The sequence below is a fragment of the Procambarus clarkii genome, chromosome 59, assembly GCF_040958095.1.
Source record: "Procambarus clarkii isolate CNS0578487 chromosome 59, FALCON_Pclarkii_2.0, whole genome shotgun sequence".
NCBI classification, from domain to species: domain Eukaryota; kingdom Metazoa; phylum Arthropoda; class Malacostraca; order Decapoda; family Cambaridae; genus Procambarus; species Procambarus clarkii.
Window position 1 is genome coordinate 21,921,094 of NC_091208.1, and position 19,961 is coordinate 21,941,054.

A 19,961-nucleotide genomic window follows, 5' to 3' on the forward strand; every position below is an offset into this window, starting at 1 on the left:
GAAAATGGACAGGCATGAGTTATGGACACCAATTTCCATGCCAATAGAGACAGACTCATCGGCAGGAGACACTAGTTAAGACCCTAGTGTCAGTCAAAATTACTCAATGTACAGCATGGTTAAATTTTAGTTTACTCTGCAAACCCTATTTCCTATTTAAATACATTAATTTTGGCACCAGAACTACTGAACTGAAAGTTAATTAATTATTAAATGTACAGTTACACAACATGAAAATAACTGTCACTTCTACAATGTATGTACAGTACAGTCAGTAACCAGATCACACCAATCTTCAAACATGTATATACTGTACTGCATACATATTATTCTGTGGTACTGTGCTGTACACATTAATATACAGTAAGTATATATTACTTACATATAAACTATATCATTATTATTTATTTCTAAATGCTGTATATCATTTTCAATAAGACTGCTAACAATTAGTGATAATAAGCAAAAAAAGGCAAAAAGTCTTAAAAATTGGGAATACTGTACACCTAAATTCTGAATGGGCTCAACATGAATTAGTAGAAATTTCCAAGGACACAATGTAAGTGAAAAAAGCAATTTGAGAAAATAAAACACATCAGAACTGCAAGTGAAAAAGTACATAATTTTTTCTAAATAGATGCATCAAAGGTATGTTATACTGTACACATTTCCCATCAAGTTAGGAGGCATCAGCCAGGAGACAAAAATGAACACAGTATAAGGAGAGAACATTACAAATACAGTATTAAAAAATTAAAAATATAATATCCATTTATTTATACAACTCCTACTACTGGAAATATTATTATGGATATGCATATTCCAAGGGTTAATGGAATGAATAATGGGGATCTATTCTCATTAACTGGGAAGTCTAGGGAAGAAAAAAATATCGATACTGTACTGCATATCCTTGCCTAATCTAATCAAATGTTTATTAATGCGAGCATCCGTAAATGATACAATAAACTATCTGCAAGAGTATCGCTAAAATGGTAGACGTGTATCAATGGTGTCCGCCAGTCATCAGCAATAACTGCTGCTTATTTACATCTGTTTCTGGCAAGATTAGTGATATGTCTTCCTAAATACTGTAATGTGAAAGATGTTAGAAATTTAACGTTATTAACAAGAGAATCGTAAATGACATTTGTTAGGTGTATATCAAATTTCTGACAAATATTCTTACAGAGTAGGTAAGGAAAGTGGAGTGACTGAAGAGTAACAAGGGATGTGGGGATATGACTGTCTGCCACTCAACAGTCCCTTACAGCTAGCTGCAACATCTATCCACACTACTTTATTATAAATCCACGATTTTCTAATGCCAGCAGCATTATATAGCAAAAAATTTGCATCATACACAATAACCGAAGGAGTGTGCTGGTGGCTGCTATATGCACAATAGCAAAATGTCTCTAGTTAGATAATGTTTTCCTTATTTTCTTAGCTAAATAAACCTATCCATGCTATCTCACCTTCACTTTCAATAATATTAATGATATGAGAAATAGAAAACTTATTAACACAAGATTTGATAAAGAAAAGCTGAGAAGAGTTACAAGTTAAGCAGAATTGGTGAGAGGATATGCCTGAAACTCCCTTACAGCCAGATTGACTTAACCCCAAAACATTATGCAATCTTTTCTTCACTTACCCACATTTTTAATTATCCAGATAGATATCCAGGGGTACCAACTGGTCCAGGGGCCAGATTCATGAAGCAGTTACGCAAGTACTTACGAACGTGTACATCTTTCCTCAATCTTTGATGGCTTTGTTTACAATTATTAAACAGTTAATGAGCTCCAAAGCACCAGGAGGCTGTTTATAATAACAACAACAGTTGAGTGGGAAGATTTCATGCTTGTAATCTGTTTAATAAATGTAACCAAAGCCGTCAAAGATTGAGGAAAGATGTACACGTTCAAGAGTACTTGTGTAACTGCTTCGTGAATCTGGCCCCAAATAACTAGGGGTGACACTGTACAGTACTTACATAAAAATGCAAAGATAAAAAGAAAAACTAAATTTCTCTAATCCAAGAGTAGTGGGTAATGGATTTATGAGCCAAAAAATGAGGAGGGAGGATAAGAATAATAATGTAAGATGTGTTCAATTTGAAAAAAGGGGATCTGTTATCTCAAGTCTCAAGTAAGACTACTTCTTCTTCCTCACCTGTTATCTCAAGTTCTGGCCAGTAAGACTTCTTTCCAGACCCAAACTCTTCTTGACCCATAATAGTGTGTGACCGCACCCGGTGCGGTTTTGATTCCTTTCCTTCCTTGGGAGTTCTTGACATATTTCACCCTGAAAAAATGTTTTTATGAATTACTCTGAGCACTAATACATATAATTAGATCAAAATTTTATTTAATGGCCTGTTCTGACAATCAATAAGGGAACTGAGTATTGTAGCAATGAACTGATAAACTCAAATTAACTAAACTAAACTGCATCTGCATCATCTCACCATCATAAAAGTTCTGCTCTTTCACAAAGGAAACGGGAACTACTGTATTAAATTTGTTAGATTTTTCACTGCTAGGCTCCTCCCACAAGCCAACCACCCACAAACCAAATGAGAACTTATTACTGTATATTATTTATATGAGAGAAAAAGAGAGAGAAAGACAGAATGAGAATGGGGAGAGAAGGAGAATGAGAGAGAGGGAGAATGAGAGAAAGACAATGAGAATGAAAGGGGGAGAGGGAGACAATGAGAGACAGGGAGAGAATGAGAGACAGAACGAGAGAGAAAACAAGAGAGGGGGGGGGGGGAATGAGGAATGCAACCCGTTCTCGGAAATTTAATAAGTCAATATTGACTTATTAGTTGCGTGCATAGGTGACATACTAAACATAATAGTTTCCCTTGAAAAGCTTCATAGAAAACACCGACCTTACCTAACCTACTTAGTATGTTAAAATAAGCATCTTATAGCTTCGTAATTACAATTGTTACTTAACCTATTATAGGTATAGGTTAGGTAATAATTGTAATTACGAAGCAATAAGATGTTTATCTTAACATACTAAGTAGGTTAGGTAAGGTCGGTGTTTTCTATGAAGCTTTTCAAGGGAAACTATTATGTTAAGTATGTCACCTATGCACATATTTAATAAGTAAATATTGACTTATTAAATTTGCGAGAACGGGTTGGAGGAATGAGAGAGACAGACAGCCAAAAACACGTAGAGACAGACGGCCAAAAACATGTAGAGACAGACAGACAGACAGACATACAAACATAGGCCTTGCTGTCAATCTTGCAGAAGTTTTCCATTGTTTGAAGAGCGGACTTTGAATTACAAAATATTATTCCTCCTCCAGCTGTTCAATGTAGAGGTATCTATGTATATAAGAATGTCTGTGTGAGTGTGTGTGTGTGTTTGTGCCTGTCCAAGGTTGGTGGCCAAATGCTTGGGGCTAGCCTTGCCCAACTTTGTAGGGTGAATGGCTTGGGGTACAGGACAGACATAGGTTGGTTGTGGTTGGTCCTGTTGGTCCTATTAATGGACGGGGGTTGGGCAAAATACTGACCCCTCCCCTCTAATCAGTGAAATGGAAAAATGGGGATGGGAAGGAAGATAGGAAGAGGGGAGAGGGGGGAGGGAGAGGGTCAGGAAATGGAGAAGAGGGGGAAGGTCAGGAGAGAGGGGAAAGGGGTAAGGGTAATAAAGAGGAAAAAGGGGGAACAAGCAGAAAAGGGGGAGGGGGCAGGGATGGCAAGAGTGGAAATTGGAGAGGTGGCAGCGAAGGGAAGAGGGGTAAATAGGGGAAGAGAGGGGGGGGTGGGAGAGAGTAGAAAAGCATGGATAATGAGAGATGGGGGGAAGAGAGACTATTCCAGGCACTACCAGGTAGCCATTTTAGTACATAAATGTGTGAAATAAAGGTAATAGAATACTGGGATGTATTTCTAGAAGTGTTAGTAATAAAACATCTAATACTCTATCATTATTCTACTTTAGAGAGACCTTCTTAGATCCCATTTAGAGTTTCAGTTCAATTTTGGTCTCAGTACTAAAGAATGGACAAAAATTCACTTGAACACATACAAAGAAGAATAACCAAGTTATCCCCAGGAATTGGAAGCCTTCCTTATGGAGAGAGAGAATGATAATAATTTACATAACCTAGAAAGGTTGAAGAGTAATGGGGTAGTATTTTTGAAGTATATAAATGGATAAATGGGTGTAGCAAATAGAATATTAACAAGTTTATACATACACTACTTCAAAACATAATAGCACACAAAACAATGGATATAAATTTGGGTACTGGGCAACTTTAGATCCAGGAAAGATCTACATAAATACTGCTTGGAAATAAGGTTGTTTATTAATGAAAGTAATGATCAGATAACACAAGACATGGGATTGTGGGATGAGTTTCAAGCACAGGTAAGACATACAGTATATAGGAGTGAATTTTGGAGGATGTAGGAGTTGCCTCATTTGGGCAGATAGGCCTTCTGCAGTGTTCTTTAGTCTAATGTTCTTAGCAGTGACTTAGTAATGTGTTCTGATAACCTGGATAATGCACAGCACATTTTAAAAAATAGAACACGATCATAATGACCAAAATTACAAAATACAAGTACAATATAGTCTACCTGTCCCAAGGAGGAAATCCACCATGATAATGGATTCACAACGACTACATAAATAATGCTATTATCTACTCTGTATCCATGTGTTAGGTTTCATTATGTTCGGCTACAATAATGCGGTATAATACTGTCCAAAACGTGAAATATGTATTTTTAAAACTATTCAAGTCTACCCTTGAATTTCGTTTTCAGAAAACTAAAGTCTTCAGACCGTGTCAAAGAAAATGTGTTCAGCATCTGCTCTTTATATTTTAAACTAACAATTTATCATACAATAAAGTTTTAACTTGAGAATAATGTCTATTTAGGACAAATGTTCACTCACCAGTTTACAAGTAGACTATTACTGGAACCATAATGTGCTTTTCAGACCATCACATATATCTAACTAACTACCCAGGTAGTTTAACGGGGCAGTTTGTTGCTCATAGTAATGGATTTGTTGAGGATGAGCTTATATAGTACTGTATACTGCCTGCTCAAATATAAAATAGCAAATGATAATGATAGAAATATAAAGGTATCTTGGTGTCATGTAAAACATTTGTTATTTAACAAATTAAAATATAATGCACAAAAAATACACATGCTATTAACTTATAAAAATGGCATTTAGAGAAATGTATTGAACAGCATTAAATAACAAATTAAGGGTTTACTGTATACAGAACTGTACTATAGTATAAAATGCAAGCAAAATTGATATCACTGCAGTATAACCAAGCTTATCAATTGATATCCCTGCAGTATAACTAAGCTTATCAATTGATATCCCTGCAGTATAACCAAGCTTATCAATTGATATCCCTGCAGAATAACTAAGCTTATCAATTGATATCCCTGCAGTATAACCAAGCTTATCAATTGATATCCCTGCAGTATAACTAAGCTTATCAATTGATATCCCTGCAGTATAACTAAGCTTATCAATTGATATCCCTGCAGTAAAACCAAGCTTATCAATTGATATCCCTGCAGTATAACCAAGCTTATCAATTGATATCCCTGCAGTATAACCAAGCTTATCAATTGATATCCCTGCAGAATAACTAAGCTTATCAATTGATATCCCTGCAGTATAACCAAGCTTATCAATTGATATCCCTGCAGTATAACCAAGCTTATCAATTGATATCCCTGCAGTATAACCAAGCTTATCAATTGATATCCCTGCAGTATAACCAAGCTTATCAATTGATATCCCTGCAGTATAACCAAGCTTATCAATTGATATCCCTGCAGTATAACCAAGCTTATCAATTGATATCCCTCCAGTATAACTAAGCTTATCAATTGATATCCCTGCAGTATAACTAAGCTTATCAATTGATATCCCTGCAGTATAACTAAGCTTATCAATTGATATCCCTGCAGTATAACCAAGCTTATCAAACTTTAAAAAATTCAGAATCAATCATTTTAATGTAGTATGTAATAGAGTTCACAGTATAGTACCATAGAGAATCTAATTAATATCTGCTCACCTAACATTCACAAAATTATAATAATAATTGATTCACAAGAAGGTATAATGGTTTGGTGATATATTTAAGATTGGCGATATATATAATGGTTTGGTGACATAAGACTTCTGTACATTCTTGTAAAGCCACTAATACGCATAGTGTTTCGGGCAGCTACATCACTGCAGTATTCACTGTTTAAAACATCACCATCCAGTGCATTATTTTATAAATACTGTACTGTATATACACCAATAAATATTTAAATTTTCAATACTTCCATCATATATATAAACATTTATAATTTTTCTAGTTCCTGATAAAAATTTCTTAACATCTTGGAAGGCATAAGGTAAAATCATTTAAAAGAAAAGTACTGTGTTTCACATCTGTCATAATTAAATAATTACTGCATTCTTAAACAAATTGATACATAAACAACATCAGCAGATATGGAGATTGTACTTTAGATAAACATTTGTCTATTCCTTATACAACATTAACAGTATAGGATATTCTGTACCAATAAATGTAAATTACTGTATATTACATTATAATATTCTTTCATACAGTGGTTATTGCTAGTTCATTAGCCTCTTTATATTATACTGAACTTTATATATGCCTTTAAAAATACTATTACTGTACTTCCTTTGTGTATAACTTGATTAATGATTTAGAAAAATATATTACATTACTTTGTGCTTGAAGACTTGGAAAAATTCAAAGAATGGATACCAAAATATTTCCTAACCATAATTTTGTATTTTATCAACAATTTAAATTATATTTTTGTATAACCTATGAAGGTAGAGTACTATATTGCCTGCATATTAATTCTTTTAAAAGTTTACTAATATTTCTATTACTGTACTTCCAAATAGGAATTTTCTGAATATATATATATATAAATATATATATATATATATATATAATTATATAATTATATAATTATATATTATATATATATATATATCCTTTATATCCTTTTAACTCGTTAATATTCAATCTGAAACGTACTCTTTAAATACTACATCAACTTTAAGATTCATCCGCAAGCACTCCATGCGTGTTAGGGGTTTGCACGAAAGTAACTCAAGTTTGTTATAGTATCCACCGTTACTTTTTTCAACTTTGTGCAAACGTATAAGCAAATATGTACAGAACTTGCACCGGCATGTTACGCGTGTTCACCAATAATATTTACTTCCTTTACCACCATAAATATTTCATTTAGGAGTCAAATGATGTACTTCGGAAGTTAACTAAGGTATTAAATTTTAGGACAAGAGGGACTTTGAATCACTAATCATTCAGAAATAAACACAGCCACAAAAAAATATATTTCCATATTACAAGCTAATTATTCCAAGCCTTCACAGGAAGCCTACAGCAGCATTAATAAACACAATGCCAGACTATGACCTCTAACAACAAGGGGCCCCCAAAGGCACCCAAATCACTCAACTGCTCATTTACACTCACACACACACAAGATTACACATAAAACAATCGAGAAAAAAAACAGTTTATTCTGGCTATGTATTCCCAAGCACCATTCACAGTTAGAGTGAGCGCTGGCTGCAGGCACCAAGGGCCAGGCGACACAGGTGGGCCCACCAAAACCAAAGGTGAAATCAGCTGATCATCAAATAACCTTCGTAAACATTCCCAGGTTATGGCCGAGCCGTCTGGCATTGACACTCCCGTCACTTTTACCCCACTTCCCCCCTTTATTCCCGCCCCTACCACCTTCCCCTTACCCGCAAACCCCCTCATAGTTACCTGCATTTAATATAGGGTCAGTTTCAACTGAAAATCCAAGCTGAAATATCCAACTTTCTATCGAGTTTCTCTGTCCTTCTCTCAAACACTGGAGAAACAAACAAACATGGAGGCTGGCTGAGGACGGGCCGTGATTGGTCAGCTGCGGCGCCATATTGGCGCGCGCCCTCCCGCCACCACTCTTAACTACGCCCCCACACCTCTACTGTCATCCTGGGGTCATCTCACTCCCCCTCACCTTCCTTCTCCCTCACTTCTATCTCCACGGCTCTCTCTCGGGCTCCTCTACACCTGTGCTGCTCGGTTGGGGGTATCTTAACCCCTGTACTGCTCGTCTGGGTCACTTCCACACCTCTACTGCTCTGTTGGGTCACTTCCTCACCTCTACTGCTCTGTTGGGTCACTTCCTCACCTCTACTGCTTTGTTAGGCTACTTCCTCACCTCTACTGCTCTGTTGGATCACTTCCTCACCTCTACTGCTCTGTTGGGTCACTTCCTCACCTCTACTGCTTTGTTAGGCTACTTCCTCACCTCTACTGCTCTGTTGGGTCACTTCTACACCTTTACTGCTCTGTTGGGTCACTTCCACACCTGTACTGCTCTGTTGGGTCACCTCCACACCTGTACTGCTCTGTTGGGTCACCTCCACACCTGTACTGCTCTCCTGGGTCACCTCAACACCTGTACTGCTCTCCTGGGTCACCTCCACACCTGTACTGCTCTCCTGGATCACCTCCACACCTGTACTGCTCTCCTTGGTCACCTCAACACCTGTACTGCTCTCCTGGGTCACCTCCACACCTGTACTGCTCTCCTGGGTCACCTCCACACCTGTACTGCTCTCCTGGGTCACCTCCACACCTGTACTGCTCTCCTGGGTCACCTCCACACCTGTACTGCTCTCCTGGGTCACCTCCACACCTGTACTGCTCTCCTGGGTCACCTCCACACCTGTACTGCTCTCCTGGGTCACCTCCACACCTGTACTGCTCTCCTGGGTTGTTGTTGTTATAGATTCAGCTACTCGGAACAAGTTCCAAGTAGCACGGGCTATTGTGAGCCCGTAACTTACCTGGCACAGGAGCGGGTCAAGTAGCACGGGCTATGGTGACCCCGTAGTGGACTTACCTGGCACAAGAGGGGTGCTGAATGTGCTGTGTGTCCTCTCCTGGGTCACCTCCACAACTATATAATCATCCTGACCAAGGTCATCACTTCTGTCCTGAGTAATCCCCACACATGTAGTCACCCTACACAGCACTACGTTTGAGTCATCCACCACATCAATTGTAACCTTTACTAAACGGATCACTCCCATACATACACTTCCCTTTTCCAAAACCTCCACACGTGAACTACTCTTGGACCACTCCCACACCTGCACCATGCTCTCCTAGCTGGATCACTGCATGGAGTATGTTCTTACAATCAGAAAGTCCCATAGTTTCTTGTTCTACGACAAGGTCGCCTTAAGAGAATGATGGGTGAATTATGTCCTAGATTGCTAACAAGGCCTTGATACTGTCTCCAACAATAGGCTGATGTATAAGTCAGAAAAGCATACTGTGGTAACAAAGATATTTTAGATTGGATAAGAGGGTATCTGATAAACAGGAAATAGTAAATTTAAGTTACAAGAATAGTCAGAATATATAGAAGTGCCGGCCTACTTTGACTACTATACTGTTCCTGATTTACGTAAATGACTTTCCGAAGAGGACAGGTGATCGCGATAATAGATGAAGATCACGAGGTCCTTCATCCGGTGAGACAGACCTAGCCCTATATTATATATATAATTATATATTAGCACAAACCCAAAGGGACAGTGTAAGGAATAAATATACTTTTATAGTTGCTCTAGACAACTTCTTCGATGCTTTTCACCCACAGGGTTATAAACCCATGGAACCGCCTACCCCTCCGAAGCCGTAAATGCCAAAACTGTTAAATTTTAAAATCCAACTGGAAAAAATTATCAGGGTAAATAGGGAAAGCGAGATCAGGGCAAAGCCGGCGGCTTGTCCTGTCCTCGACGAGGACCACTAGTGTTGGTGGCCCTCAGGTAACTTCAAGTAAATAATGTGCTTAATACAGGAACAATCCCTCAGCCTCTTGGGAACAATGTCAGGAATTTAAATTGTTTTTACGCAAATGTCAGAATCCTAGTAAATAAATTTGACGCATTGTGTGCAAACGCCGATGAGACGGCACCGCTCCTGTGCCAGGTAAGTCCACTACGGGCTCACCATACCCCATGCTATTTGCCCCACTCCTGTGCCAGGTAAGTTATGGGCTCACCATAGCCCGTGTTACTTGGAACTTGTTCAGAGTAGCTGAATCTATAACAACAACAACAAGCATACGCCAAGGCTGAGAATCCCGACATCACTGGAATCAGCGAAACACAGACGAGAAGACATAAATGAAAGGGTTTTCCATCTTCCAGATACCATCCACTTTCAGAAAAGAACAGAACAACAATAGCAGGTGACATAATACTATATAAAACAGGTCTTGATTGCAACCAGTTGCGAGGAATAAAACATCAATGGAAACGCAGAATCGGTATTGCGTAATGTACTAACTCAAAATGGCAGCAAGTGACAGTGGGAGTAGGCTACAGTGCAGACACAGCAACAGTAGAGGAAGTTACTGCATAATGTGATTAATGCAGCCATTGAAGCTCAAGCTCATATAATGGGAATTTTAGCCATGAGATAATAGATTGGGTGAATCTAACCTCACAGATGGAAGGAGAACAATTTCTAGACCTAGTATATGACTGCTTTTTCATACAGAATATGCAAAGAGCCTACTTGAGGCTACAGCATTCTTGATCTTATGCCAACATCGGAATAGAGCACGACCGATCAATTCCAGATAGGGAAAAAGCTTCTCTATTCATGTAATCATTATATCTGAAGATGGATTACAATTATGGAAATGCAGAAAGAGGTCCAGAGCGATGATTTCCTAGACTACCTTTAAAGAACCTAGCAGTCCCCGTGGCGTAGTGGTAAAGCATTCGCCCGGCGATTCGCGAGCGATTTGACCTGGGTTCGTATCCTGACCGGGGGCCAATCCTTAACTAGGATCTGTTCACCTAGCAGGTTAAATGGGTACCTGGTTGTTAGATGATTTGGCGGATCGTATTCCGGGAAAAATTACGATTAAGGACCTGCTCGAAACACTATGCGTGCTGGTGGCTGTACAAGAATGTAAGAACTCTTGTATAAATAAATAATACAAATAAATAAAGATAACTATCATATAGAATGAGAAAAGAATTGCAAAATACCTCCTAGAGGGAGTTAGTAGATCGCGACACTGAAAAACCATGAACAAATTTCAAGGTCACCACTGAACGTGTTGAATATTACGTGCCAAGGAGAGGGAAAATAAACAAAAATTAAATGGATGACAAAGGCAGTGAAATAAAACTGAAAACTGAACGCAACCTCCAGAGATGATCCAATTTTAGAGATTTGCCCAACCACTTGGACAGGGCGGTAGAGCGATGGTCTCGCTTCATGCAGGTCGGCGTTCAATCCCCGACCGTCCACAAGTGGTTGGGCACCATTCCTTCCCCCCCACCCCCCCCCCCCCCCCGTCCCATCCCAAATCCTTATCCTGACCCCCTTCCGAGTGCTAGTCGTAATGGCTTGGCGCTTTGTCCTAATAGTTCCCTTCCTCTTTCCAGAGCTCTCAGTCCACTAAGAAGCATATAGATCATAAATTATGTGATATACAGAAGTGCATTCAATTCAGGAAAATCAGATCAGACAAAAGAAACTATGAAAACAAACTTGTTCAAAACATTGAGAAAGATTACGCCTTTTTGTGCCTAAGTAAAGGAGTAAAGAAATGTGCATAAGTATAAGAAGTAAAACTAAGAAAAAATACTCGGTAGGAAACATATAAAAGATGAGACCAACCAAGTCATAATTGACGATAAAAAAAAGCAGTCAAAGCTCTAAATAAATTAGTGCTCACACTAGAAAGATTAGACAATACCCACACACGTGTTTGAAGGAGGGGAAAGAGAATGAATTCATTCATCTCAAACGTATTAGTGGCTTTAGGCATAGTATACTAGCTCTATCTAGAAACCCAACATTCCATTTGCAACTCACTTTGCATGTATGTACTTTTACCTGAATAAACATTATTATTACTTATGGGATATTCCCATAACTTTCGAAACAATGAAGATGATTAATAAATCTGAAGCCCACCAGGAATTAAATCCAAAGTCTTGAAGGTACTGGCCGTTGAACTGTGTTTACAACTAAATATCATTTTCTGAAAATCTCTGGACCAAAGGAAACTCCCCAAGACTGAAAATGGTGTTCTTACAGTCTTGCAAAGCTACTAACATGTATAGTGTTTCGGACAGAATCCTAAAGGATGTAATCATTTACCATCTCACAGTTCACAGTCTAGTAAAATCAAAGCAACACTTTTTTTTATTTTGTTAATAAATTCTGCCTTACCAAGCAGACCGCATTTTTTAAATTTTAGTTAAGAAAGCCGTGTTGGCATTGTGTAATCTAATCTATGATAGTTAAGGAGTTAATATAGTGTACTTCCATTTTGACAGCATCATTCCTTTCCTCTGGACTATCCCAAATCCTTATCCTTTCCAAGTGCTATACAGTCGTAATGGCTTAGCAAATGTTGCCATTGTGTATTCTACTATAGTAGTTCAGGAAGTGTTGTCATTGTGTATACTTTTCACTATGGTAGTTAAGGAAGTGTTGCCATTGTACTCACCTAGTTGTGCTTGCAGGCGTTGAGCTTTGGCTCTTTGGTCAAAACCCCCGCAAGCTCAACTAGGTGAGTACAATGGCTCAGTACACAATTGTGTACTCTCTCCACTACGGTAGTTAAGGAAGTGTTGCCATTGTGTACCCTCTCCACTACGGTAGTTAAGGAAGTGTTGCCAATGTACTCTCTCCACTATAGTAGGTAGGAAGTTGTCATTGTGTACTCCCTTCACTACGGTAGCTTAGGAATTATCATTGTGTACTTTCTACTATGGTAATTAGGAAGTGTTGTCTTTGTATGCCCTATTACAGTAGTTCAGGAAGTGTTGCCATTATGCTTCTATGGAAGTTAAGGACTCATCAAATGGATTTTGTATCTTGAGACCTCCAGCTAAAGAATTACTGGATCAACACCCAATATACAGCATATGCAGAGGAAGAATAAAAGCTGCATGATTTTTTTAATTTACATTTATGAACACACTAAAAATTAAATTTAAAAGAATTTCCTGATGGAGCATACTTAAAGCTATTCAAAACAGTATTATCCTTGTCATTGTTCATCTTATTTTCGTTGCAGTCCTGGACGCAGCTTTCTTCGGAGTGTTTGTCAAGGGCACTAGAGCAATTTGTTTCCACGCCTACTTGGCTCTGTTGAATATCACCAACAGAGTTATTCGGTATATAGGCCTCTGTAGAACTTACTGATATTTTGTCTTGTGAGTTGTGGTTGCATGTTTGGCCATGAGACTTCTTAAAGAATACGGAGTTGCTTGGAAGAACACACTTGCTTTTCAATTTTGGTTGTTCTGTACATGAAAGAGGAGTTAAGTCATTTTTATCACACCTTTTCCTTTTCATATAAACCTTGTACAGTACATCATTAGACTTTATACATTAATACCTTTGTCTGAAGTGTTACTAAGATGTTAAATAACTATCACAATATAAAAACTTAAGCAATAATTACCAATCCTAAACTTGTTTTCCTCCTCAGCCATCTTCTTCCGGTAATCCCCAAATAAAGCATTCATTGTTTGCCTCTTCTTAATTAGTGATGCTTTACTGCTGGTCAGAGTACTGTAAGCTTTCTTCATGTCATCAGCTAGGAGTGTGTGAGAATAGTAAAACATTATAATATTTAATTTTTTTGAACCTTGATACAGCAAATAATGTATGCCTAGGGAATACTATATAATTAATAAGTTACAGTATTAATTTCAAGACACCATTAGGTCATTAATTGAACTAAATTTCAAATGACATGAATATCTTTTATTCATATATATACTGTACAGTACAGGTGTTTATTTATAACAAGTGTGTAGGAAAAAAATGACAGTTAAAATACTGTAGATACCTTGTTTTGATGATGGTTTATTTTTTGCCATGGAAAGTTCAATTTGCTGTATGCACCATCGTAACTCCAAACTGAATCTCTCTAGTGCAGTATCCTCATTTTCTTCCACTACAGGTGCATTTTTAACCTTTACCTTGGGTTCCAATCCCTTTTTTACCTAAAATATATAAATAAAAAAGGATGGAGGAAATGTAAAATTTGTTGAGTGTACATCAATTACAATTAAATTAGTACAACTGACACCTAATTTAATTAATATCTATAAAGTAACAAATTAGGTACATTCTTATAAAGCCACAAATAGGCATAATTTTGTTTGGCAATTTGTAAAAGTCTGTTAATTAGGGTTAGAATTAGAATGCAATAATGACCTAAAAGAGTAATTTTATAAAAAGTCACCTCATAGAAACATTGGTAGCACACCTTAATCAAATGGACAGGTCAAAAAATAAAATACTATTGCTAAACTGCAGGCCACACTTATAAACCAAAATTAAACCGACATATTACTAAATATGGTACTGTGCTGTATGTGAAATACAAGAACAGCTCTCCTGTTAATATCAAGTTTCAATATAAATTTTGCATCAGAAAGAGAGAGGGGCTACAGAAAAGTGTTACCAAGTTTCAAGACTTCCCAAGAATGATGCAGAGACATATTCTCTTAGAGCTATCAAGGAATAAAATAAGGAATAGGTTAACTGTTGGATTCCTCACTATAAACATACTTACTGTACAGAATTTTATATTTTTATATTCTTTATTTATCCACACCAACACAAAGGCACTTTTCCTAGCAGTGTGTTATCACTGATAATGATTATGCCTGTGTTCTGGGCCATGATTTAAACCCTACTGGTTGTCTGGTTGTGTTTTAAGTTATACATTAATATTACTAGTTTTTCTTCTTCTTCTTCTTCATAATACATATAGTTTGAGTGAAGGTTTTCTCCTTCCGATGATGCACGAGTTGTAATGTTGGGAGGTGTGTCACAGTAGCACATCACTGTTTATGTTTTCGCAAAGCTTGAATGCTGCTGCTGTTATTGTTGCTAGCTTTACCTGAATTTATCTGAGGGCCACCATCTCTTTAGAGGCCTTCACAAGGACAGGAAGCCAGTGACTTGTCAAAGGTTGCCCATTTTCATGATGATTTTATCCAGCTGCATTTTGAACTGCAGCAATGTTTTGCCATTTACAGCTTTGTCGGGTAGGCAGTTCCACGAGTTTATAACACTATGGGTGAAAAAGCATCATTTGTTTTCTGTTCTACATTGTGGCTTGTCGAGTTTCAAGCCGTTGATTTTTGTATGTGTTACATTTGACCTTTTAATGGAGTGGTCTGGATCAATATCTTCAAAACTTTCCAGTATAGTACAGAACTTTAAAAGTTTTGATAAGATCAGCCCTATCATGTCTGGTTTGCAGTGTTTTCTTGAATTTACCTGAGGGCCACCATTTATCTAGTGAATGCTAGTGAACTTGACAAAGACAGAAAGCTGGCGTCTTGTCAAAAATCCCCTCATTTTTCCTGATAATCTTTTCCAAAAGAATTTTGAACTGCCCTCAACCATTCTTAGTATGAGAGTCGACTTAGTTCTGGGATGATTTTTGTCACCATGTAGAACTTTCTGCAAAGCAGGTTCTGAAGATGGTGTCTTCTAGCTTGTATATTGTAGTCCAAATAGGGGCACACTAGTGGTTTGTCGAGTTGAATTACTACCTTCTTTTCCTTGAAGTCAAAGGTTCACTTGATTATTCCTAGTGAAGTTATGAGAGCGTTAAGAGAGTATAAGATCGTTATACTCTAAACGTTGTGTGTATTAGTGGCTTTAAACATTGTACATGCCCTACTCATGATTTTCAATCTTCTTTTATCCTATGTATGTATGTATGTATGTATATATGTACTTTTGCTTAAAGATTATTATTATTATTAAGTCAAGGTACTTCCAAATTTGGGCACAATCATCACACAATAGATTGAAAAATAACTGGATAATATTCTGAATTTATCATAATTACTCATTCACTCAATTATCAAACTTGTCCTCTAACAATATTTTGGATCCTGCAGCTCAACATGTTTTAAACTGTATCTAAGCTTTAAATGAATTACTACACTTTACAAAGCTGTCACGAGTCATATACAAGAGTGGAAATGATCTCACCTGTCGCTTTGGAGGCATTTTCTTGTAGCTCCCGCCTTCAACACCGGAGCTCAGCTGGACACCATCAACACCAATGCTCAGCAGGACACCATTAACACGAGAGCTCAGTTGTACATCATTAACACTAGAGCTCAGCTGTACATCATTAACACGAGAGATCAACTGGGACACTATCAACATCAATGCTCAGCAGGACACCATCAACAATAGAGCTCAGCTGGACAGCACCAACACGAGAGATCAGGGTTGCCAGGTCTAAATTGCTGAAAGTAGCGAGCTGACGCTCTAAAAGTAGCGAGCTGACGCTCTAAAAGTAGCGAGCTGACGATCTAAAAGTAGCGAGCTGACGGTCTAAAAGTAACGAGCTGACGGTCTAAAAGTAGCGAGCTGACGGTCTAAAAGTAGCGAGCTGACGGTCTAAAAGTAGCGAGCTGACGCTCTAAAAGTAGCGAGCTGACGGTCTAAAAGTAGCGAGCTGACGGTCTAAAAGTAGCGAGCTGACGGTCTAAAAGTAGCGAGCTGACGGTCTAAAAGTAGCGAGCTGACGGTCTAAAAGTAGCGAATTTTTAATAAGAGTAGCCCAATTTTTTTAGTGAATGATATGGGGGTTTCAAAGTAATATATTTTGATATACTTTAATTGTTTTATTAATATTATTTCTGCACACATACACACACACACACACATATTATATATATATATATATATATATATATATATATATATATATATATATATATATATATATATGTCGTACCTAGTAGCCAGAACGCACTTCTCGGCCTACTATGCAGGGCCCGATTTGCCTAATAAGCCAAGTTTTCCTGAATTAATATATTTTCTCTAATTTTTTTCTTATGAAATGATAAAGCTACCCATTTCATTATGTATGAGGTCAATATTTTTTTATTGGAGTTAAAATTAACGTAGATATATAAATAAATAAATATAAATATGTTTATTCAGGTAAGGTACATACATACAAGTGATGTTACATTAATGGATTGATATATAGATAGAGCTAGTACATACAATGCCTAAAGCCACTATTACGCAATGCGTTTCGGGCAAGAAAAACATTAATATCTAGAACTTAATACTAATTGAGCATAAAGAATAAAAAGTGTTGAAAACAAATTCAAATAAAGATAAAAAAAAGGGGGAACATGACTGAAAAAGCAGCACAAATACAATAGGTTGACAAACAGTGTTGATTAAAAAAAAAAAATAATAATAATAAAATAAAGTAACAGACATGGGTTGACAATAAAGGAGTGAGGTGGGTTACAGGGAATTTATTAGGTATTGTTTAGTTTTTATCTTAAACTGGTTGAGAGAGGTACAGTCTTTAACATGGTTGGGAAGGTCATTCCACATTCTGGGTCCCTTGATTTGTAGAGCATTTCTAGTTTGATTAAGTCGTACTCTAGGAATATCAAAACTGTATTTATTCCTGGTGTGGTGCTCATGGGTTCTGTTACAACCTTCAATGAAGCTTTTGAGGTCAGGATTGGCATTACAGTTCAGCGTTTTATATATGTATAATACACAAGAGAGAATGTGCAGTGACTTAATATCTAACATATTCAGAGATTTGAGTAAGGGTACCGAGTGATGTCTGGGGCCAGAGTTGGTTATTGTCCTAATAGCAGCTTTGTGTTGGGTAATGAGAGGACGTAAATGATTTTGGGTAGTAGTATGTAGTATAATATGACCAAACCTAACCAACCCTACCTAACCTAACCTAACCTATCTTTATAGGTTAGGTTAGGTTAGGTAGCCGAAAACGTTAGGTTAGGTTAGGTTAGGTTAGGTTAGGTAGGTTAGGTAGTCGAAAAACAATTAATTCATGAAAACTTGGCTTATTAGGCAAATCGGGCCTTGCATAGTAGGCATAGAAGTGAGTTCTGGCTACTAGGTACGACATATATATATATATTGATTTCTTGCCACCAGAGGTGGATAGTTCATTAAGCATCCCCTATTCAACCAGTTAGTTGTGTAACTGGACCCCGACCAGTTGTGTAACTGGACTCCGACCAGTTGTGTAACTGGACCCCGACCAGTTGTGTAACTGGACTCCGACCAGTTGTGTAACTGGACCACGACCAGTTGTGTAACTGGACCCCGACCAGTTGTGTAACTGGACTCCGACCAGTTGTGTAACTGGACCCCGACCAGTTGTGTAACTGGACCACGACCAGTTGTGTAACTGGACTCCGACCAGTTGTGTAACTGGACTCCGACCAGTTGTGTAACTGGACCGCGACCAGTTTTGTAACTGGACCACGACCAGTTGTGTAACTGGACTCCGACCAGTTGTGTAACTGGACTCCGGCCAGTTGTGTAACTGGACTCCGACCAGTTGTGTAACTGGACCCCGACCAGTTGTGTAACTGGACCACGACCAGTTGTGTAACTGGACCACGACCAGTTGTGTAACTGGACCGCGACCAGTTGTGTAACTGGACCGCGACCAGTTGTGTAACTGAGTGAGGTCCTACACTTGACACTTATATGCTGTGCTTCCTATTTTAACCTGCTATGTTAAATGGGAATCTTGTATTGTGATTTGTGTACTTGTACTCACTGAATTTGTGCGCCCCATGAGGGACTTGAAGTAGAGGGGGGGGGGGGGGTAGAAATAGCCTAAGCTACTCTATCCCTTTGAGATGTATTTTTTTATTGTCTCAATAAACATACTTGAACTTGAAGTGGACTTTAATGTTTTTTCGGCAGCTTTATTTCCTTAGTGTCCGAGCTGTTTTCTTTACCGTGTATGTTGTAATAAAGTATTCCTATATTTACAGTTGTTTCTCCCTGTGAAGATTATTAAACAATGGTGATTATAAGGGCGCGGAAGTTCAGCCTGGCCATCAGGGCCGCCAGCAGCCCTTGGGCCCGCCCCGGCAGCTCCCAGTCTTTAATTTGGCACCTTTGTGGCACCTTGGTATAAGCCTAACATGTATATATACACTGGCTGCCTGTCCCCCTACACAATGATTTATTATTACCTAATATTTTATCATTTAATTTAAATATTAAATAAAATAATTTATTTAATTATTATAGTAAGTACTTAATAATTTAATAATAAGTAGTAAGTACTTAATAATTTAATAATAAGTAGTAAGTACATAAAAATAATTAAAAAGTACAGTTTAGTCATAGGAGATTCCTAGATTGGAATTCACTACCAAATTTCAATATTTCCAAGTATTTTTAGTGTAAAATACTGTTATTATATGCATAAATTGTTGTTTTAATAATATTACGCTTAACCACTTGGGCTGGACGGTAGAGCGACGGTCTCGTTTCCTACAGGTCCGCGTTCAATCCCCGACCGCCCAAGAGGTTGGGCACCATTCCTTTCCCCCGTTCCATCCCAAATCCGTATCCTGACCCCTTCCGAGTGCTATATAGTCGTAATGGCTTGGCGCTTTCACTTGATAGTTCCCCCACCCCCCTGAATAATATTACAAGAGCAGTATTTACGAGCTATTCATGCCCGTGCCACCTCTTGGGTGGCTTAATCTTCATCAATCGAGAGCAGTACGTCCTAACCAGACATTATATGATGATATCCTGAACAGTTGCTAAATAAAAGTAATTGCGGAACTCCAGTTATCTAATACTTATCATAAATTGTATAAAACCTTATCATTAGTCAAGGGATTTGTAGATCAGTGTTTAAAGGGAATTCGGAGGTAATAATAACAGCTAATGCCATCTGTCGGCAGAAGAGAACACTATCAACTGGCTGGTCAATAATGGCCATAAGATACAGCTTACGCCA

General features: G+C 37.9%; 2 protein-coding genes across 5 annotated transcripts in view; both read right to left on the minus strand.

Moving 5' to 3' along the window:
- LOC123768191 (CCR4-NOT transcription complex subunit 6-like) overlaps positions 1–8,240 on the minus strand; it is a 163,867-nt gene extending 155,627 nt beyond the window's left edge. For 2 of the 4 annotated variants that reach the window (XM_069306973.1, XM_069306970.1), the window contains exons 1-2: positions 7,865–8,021; positions 2,179–2,310 (exon numbers count right to left, since the gene is read on the minus strand). In XM_069306973.1, coding sequence (XP_069163074.1) covers positions 2,179–2,302 — 124 coding nt within the window. In that variant the 5' untranslated portion in view covers positions 2,303–2,310; positions 7,865–8,021. Of the gene's footprint in view, positions 1–2,178; positions 2,311–4,941; positions 5,092–7,864; positions 8,022–8,102 lie in introns of those variants that run through there. The other 2 variants (XM_069306972.1, XM_069306971.1) reach the window with 2 other exon arrangements.
- A 4,847-nt stretch (positions 8,241–13,087) lies between these two features.
- LOC123768297 (UPF0488 protein C8orf33 homolog) lies at positions 13,088–16,429 on the minus strand. Its single transcript, XM_045758759.1, has 4 exons — positions 16,166–16,429; positions 13,995–14,151; positions 13,605–13,739; positions 13,088–13,443 (listed from the first exon to the last, which is right to left on the minus strand). Exons 1-4 carry the CDS (start codon positions 16,343–16,345, stop codon positions 13,118–13,120), a joined length of 798 nt encoding a protein of 265 aa, XP_045614715.1. The 5' UTR covers positions 16,346–16,429; the 3' UTR covers positions 13,088–13,117.
- Between the last annotated feature and the right edge of the window lie 3,532 nt (positions 16,430–19,961).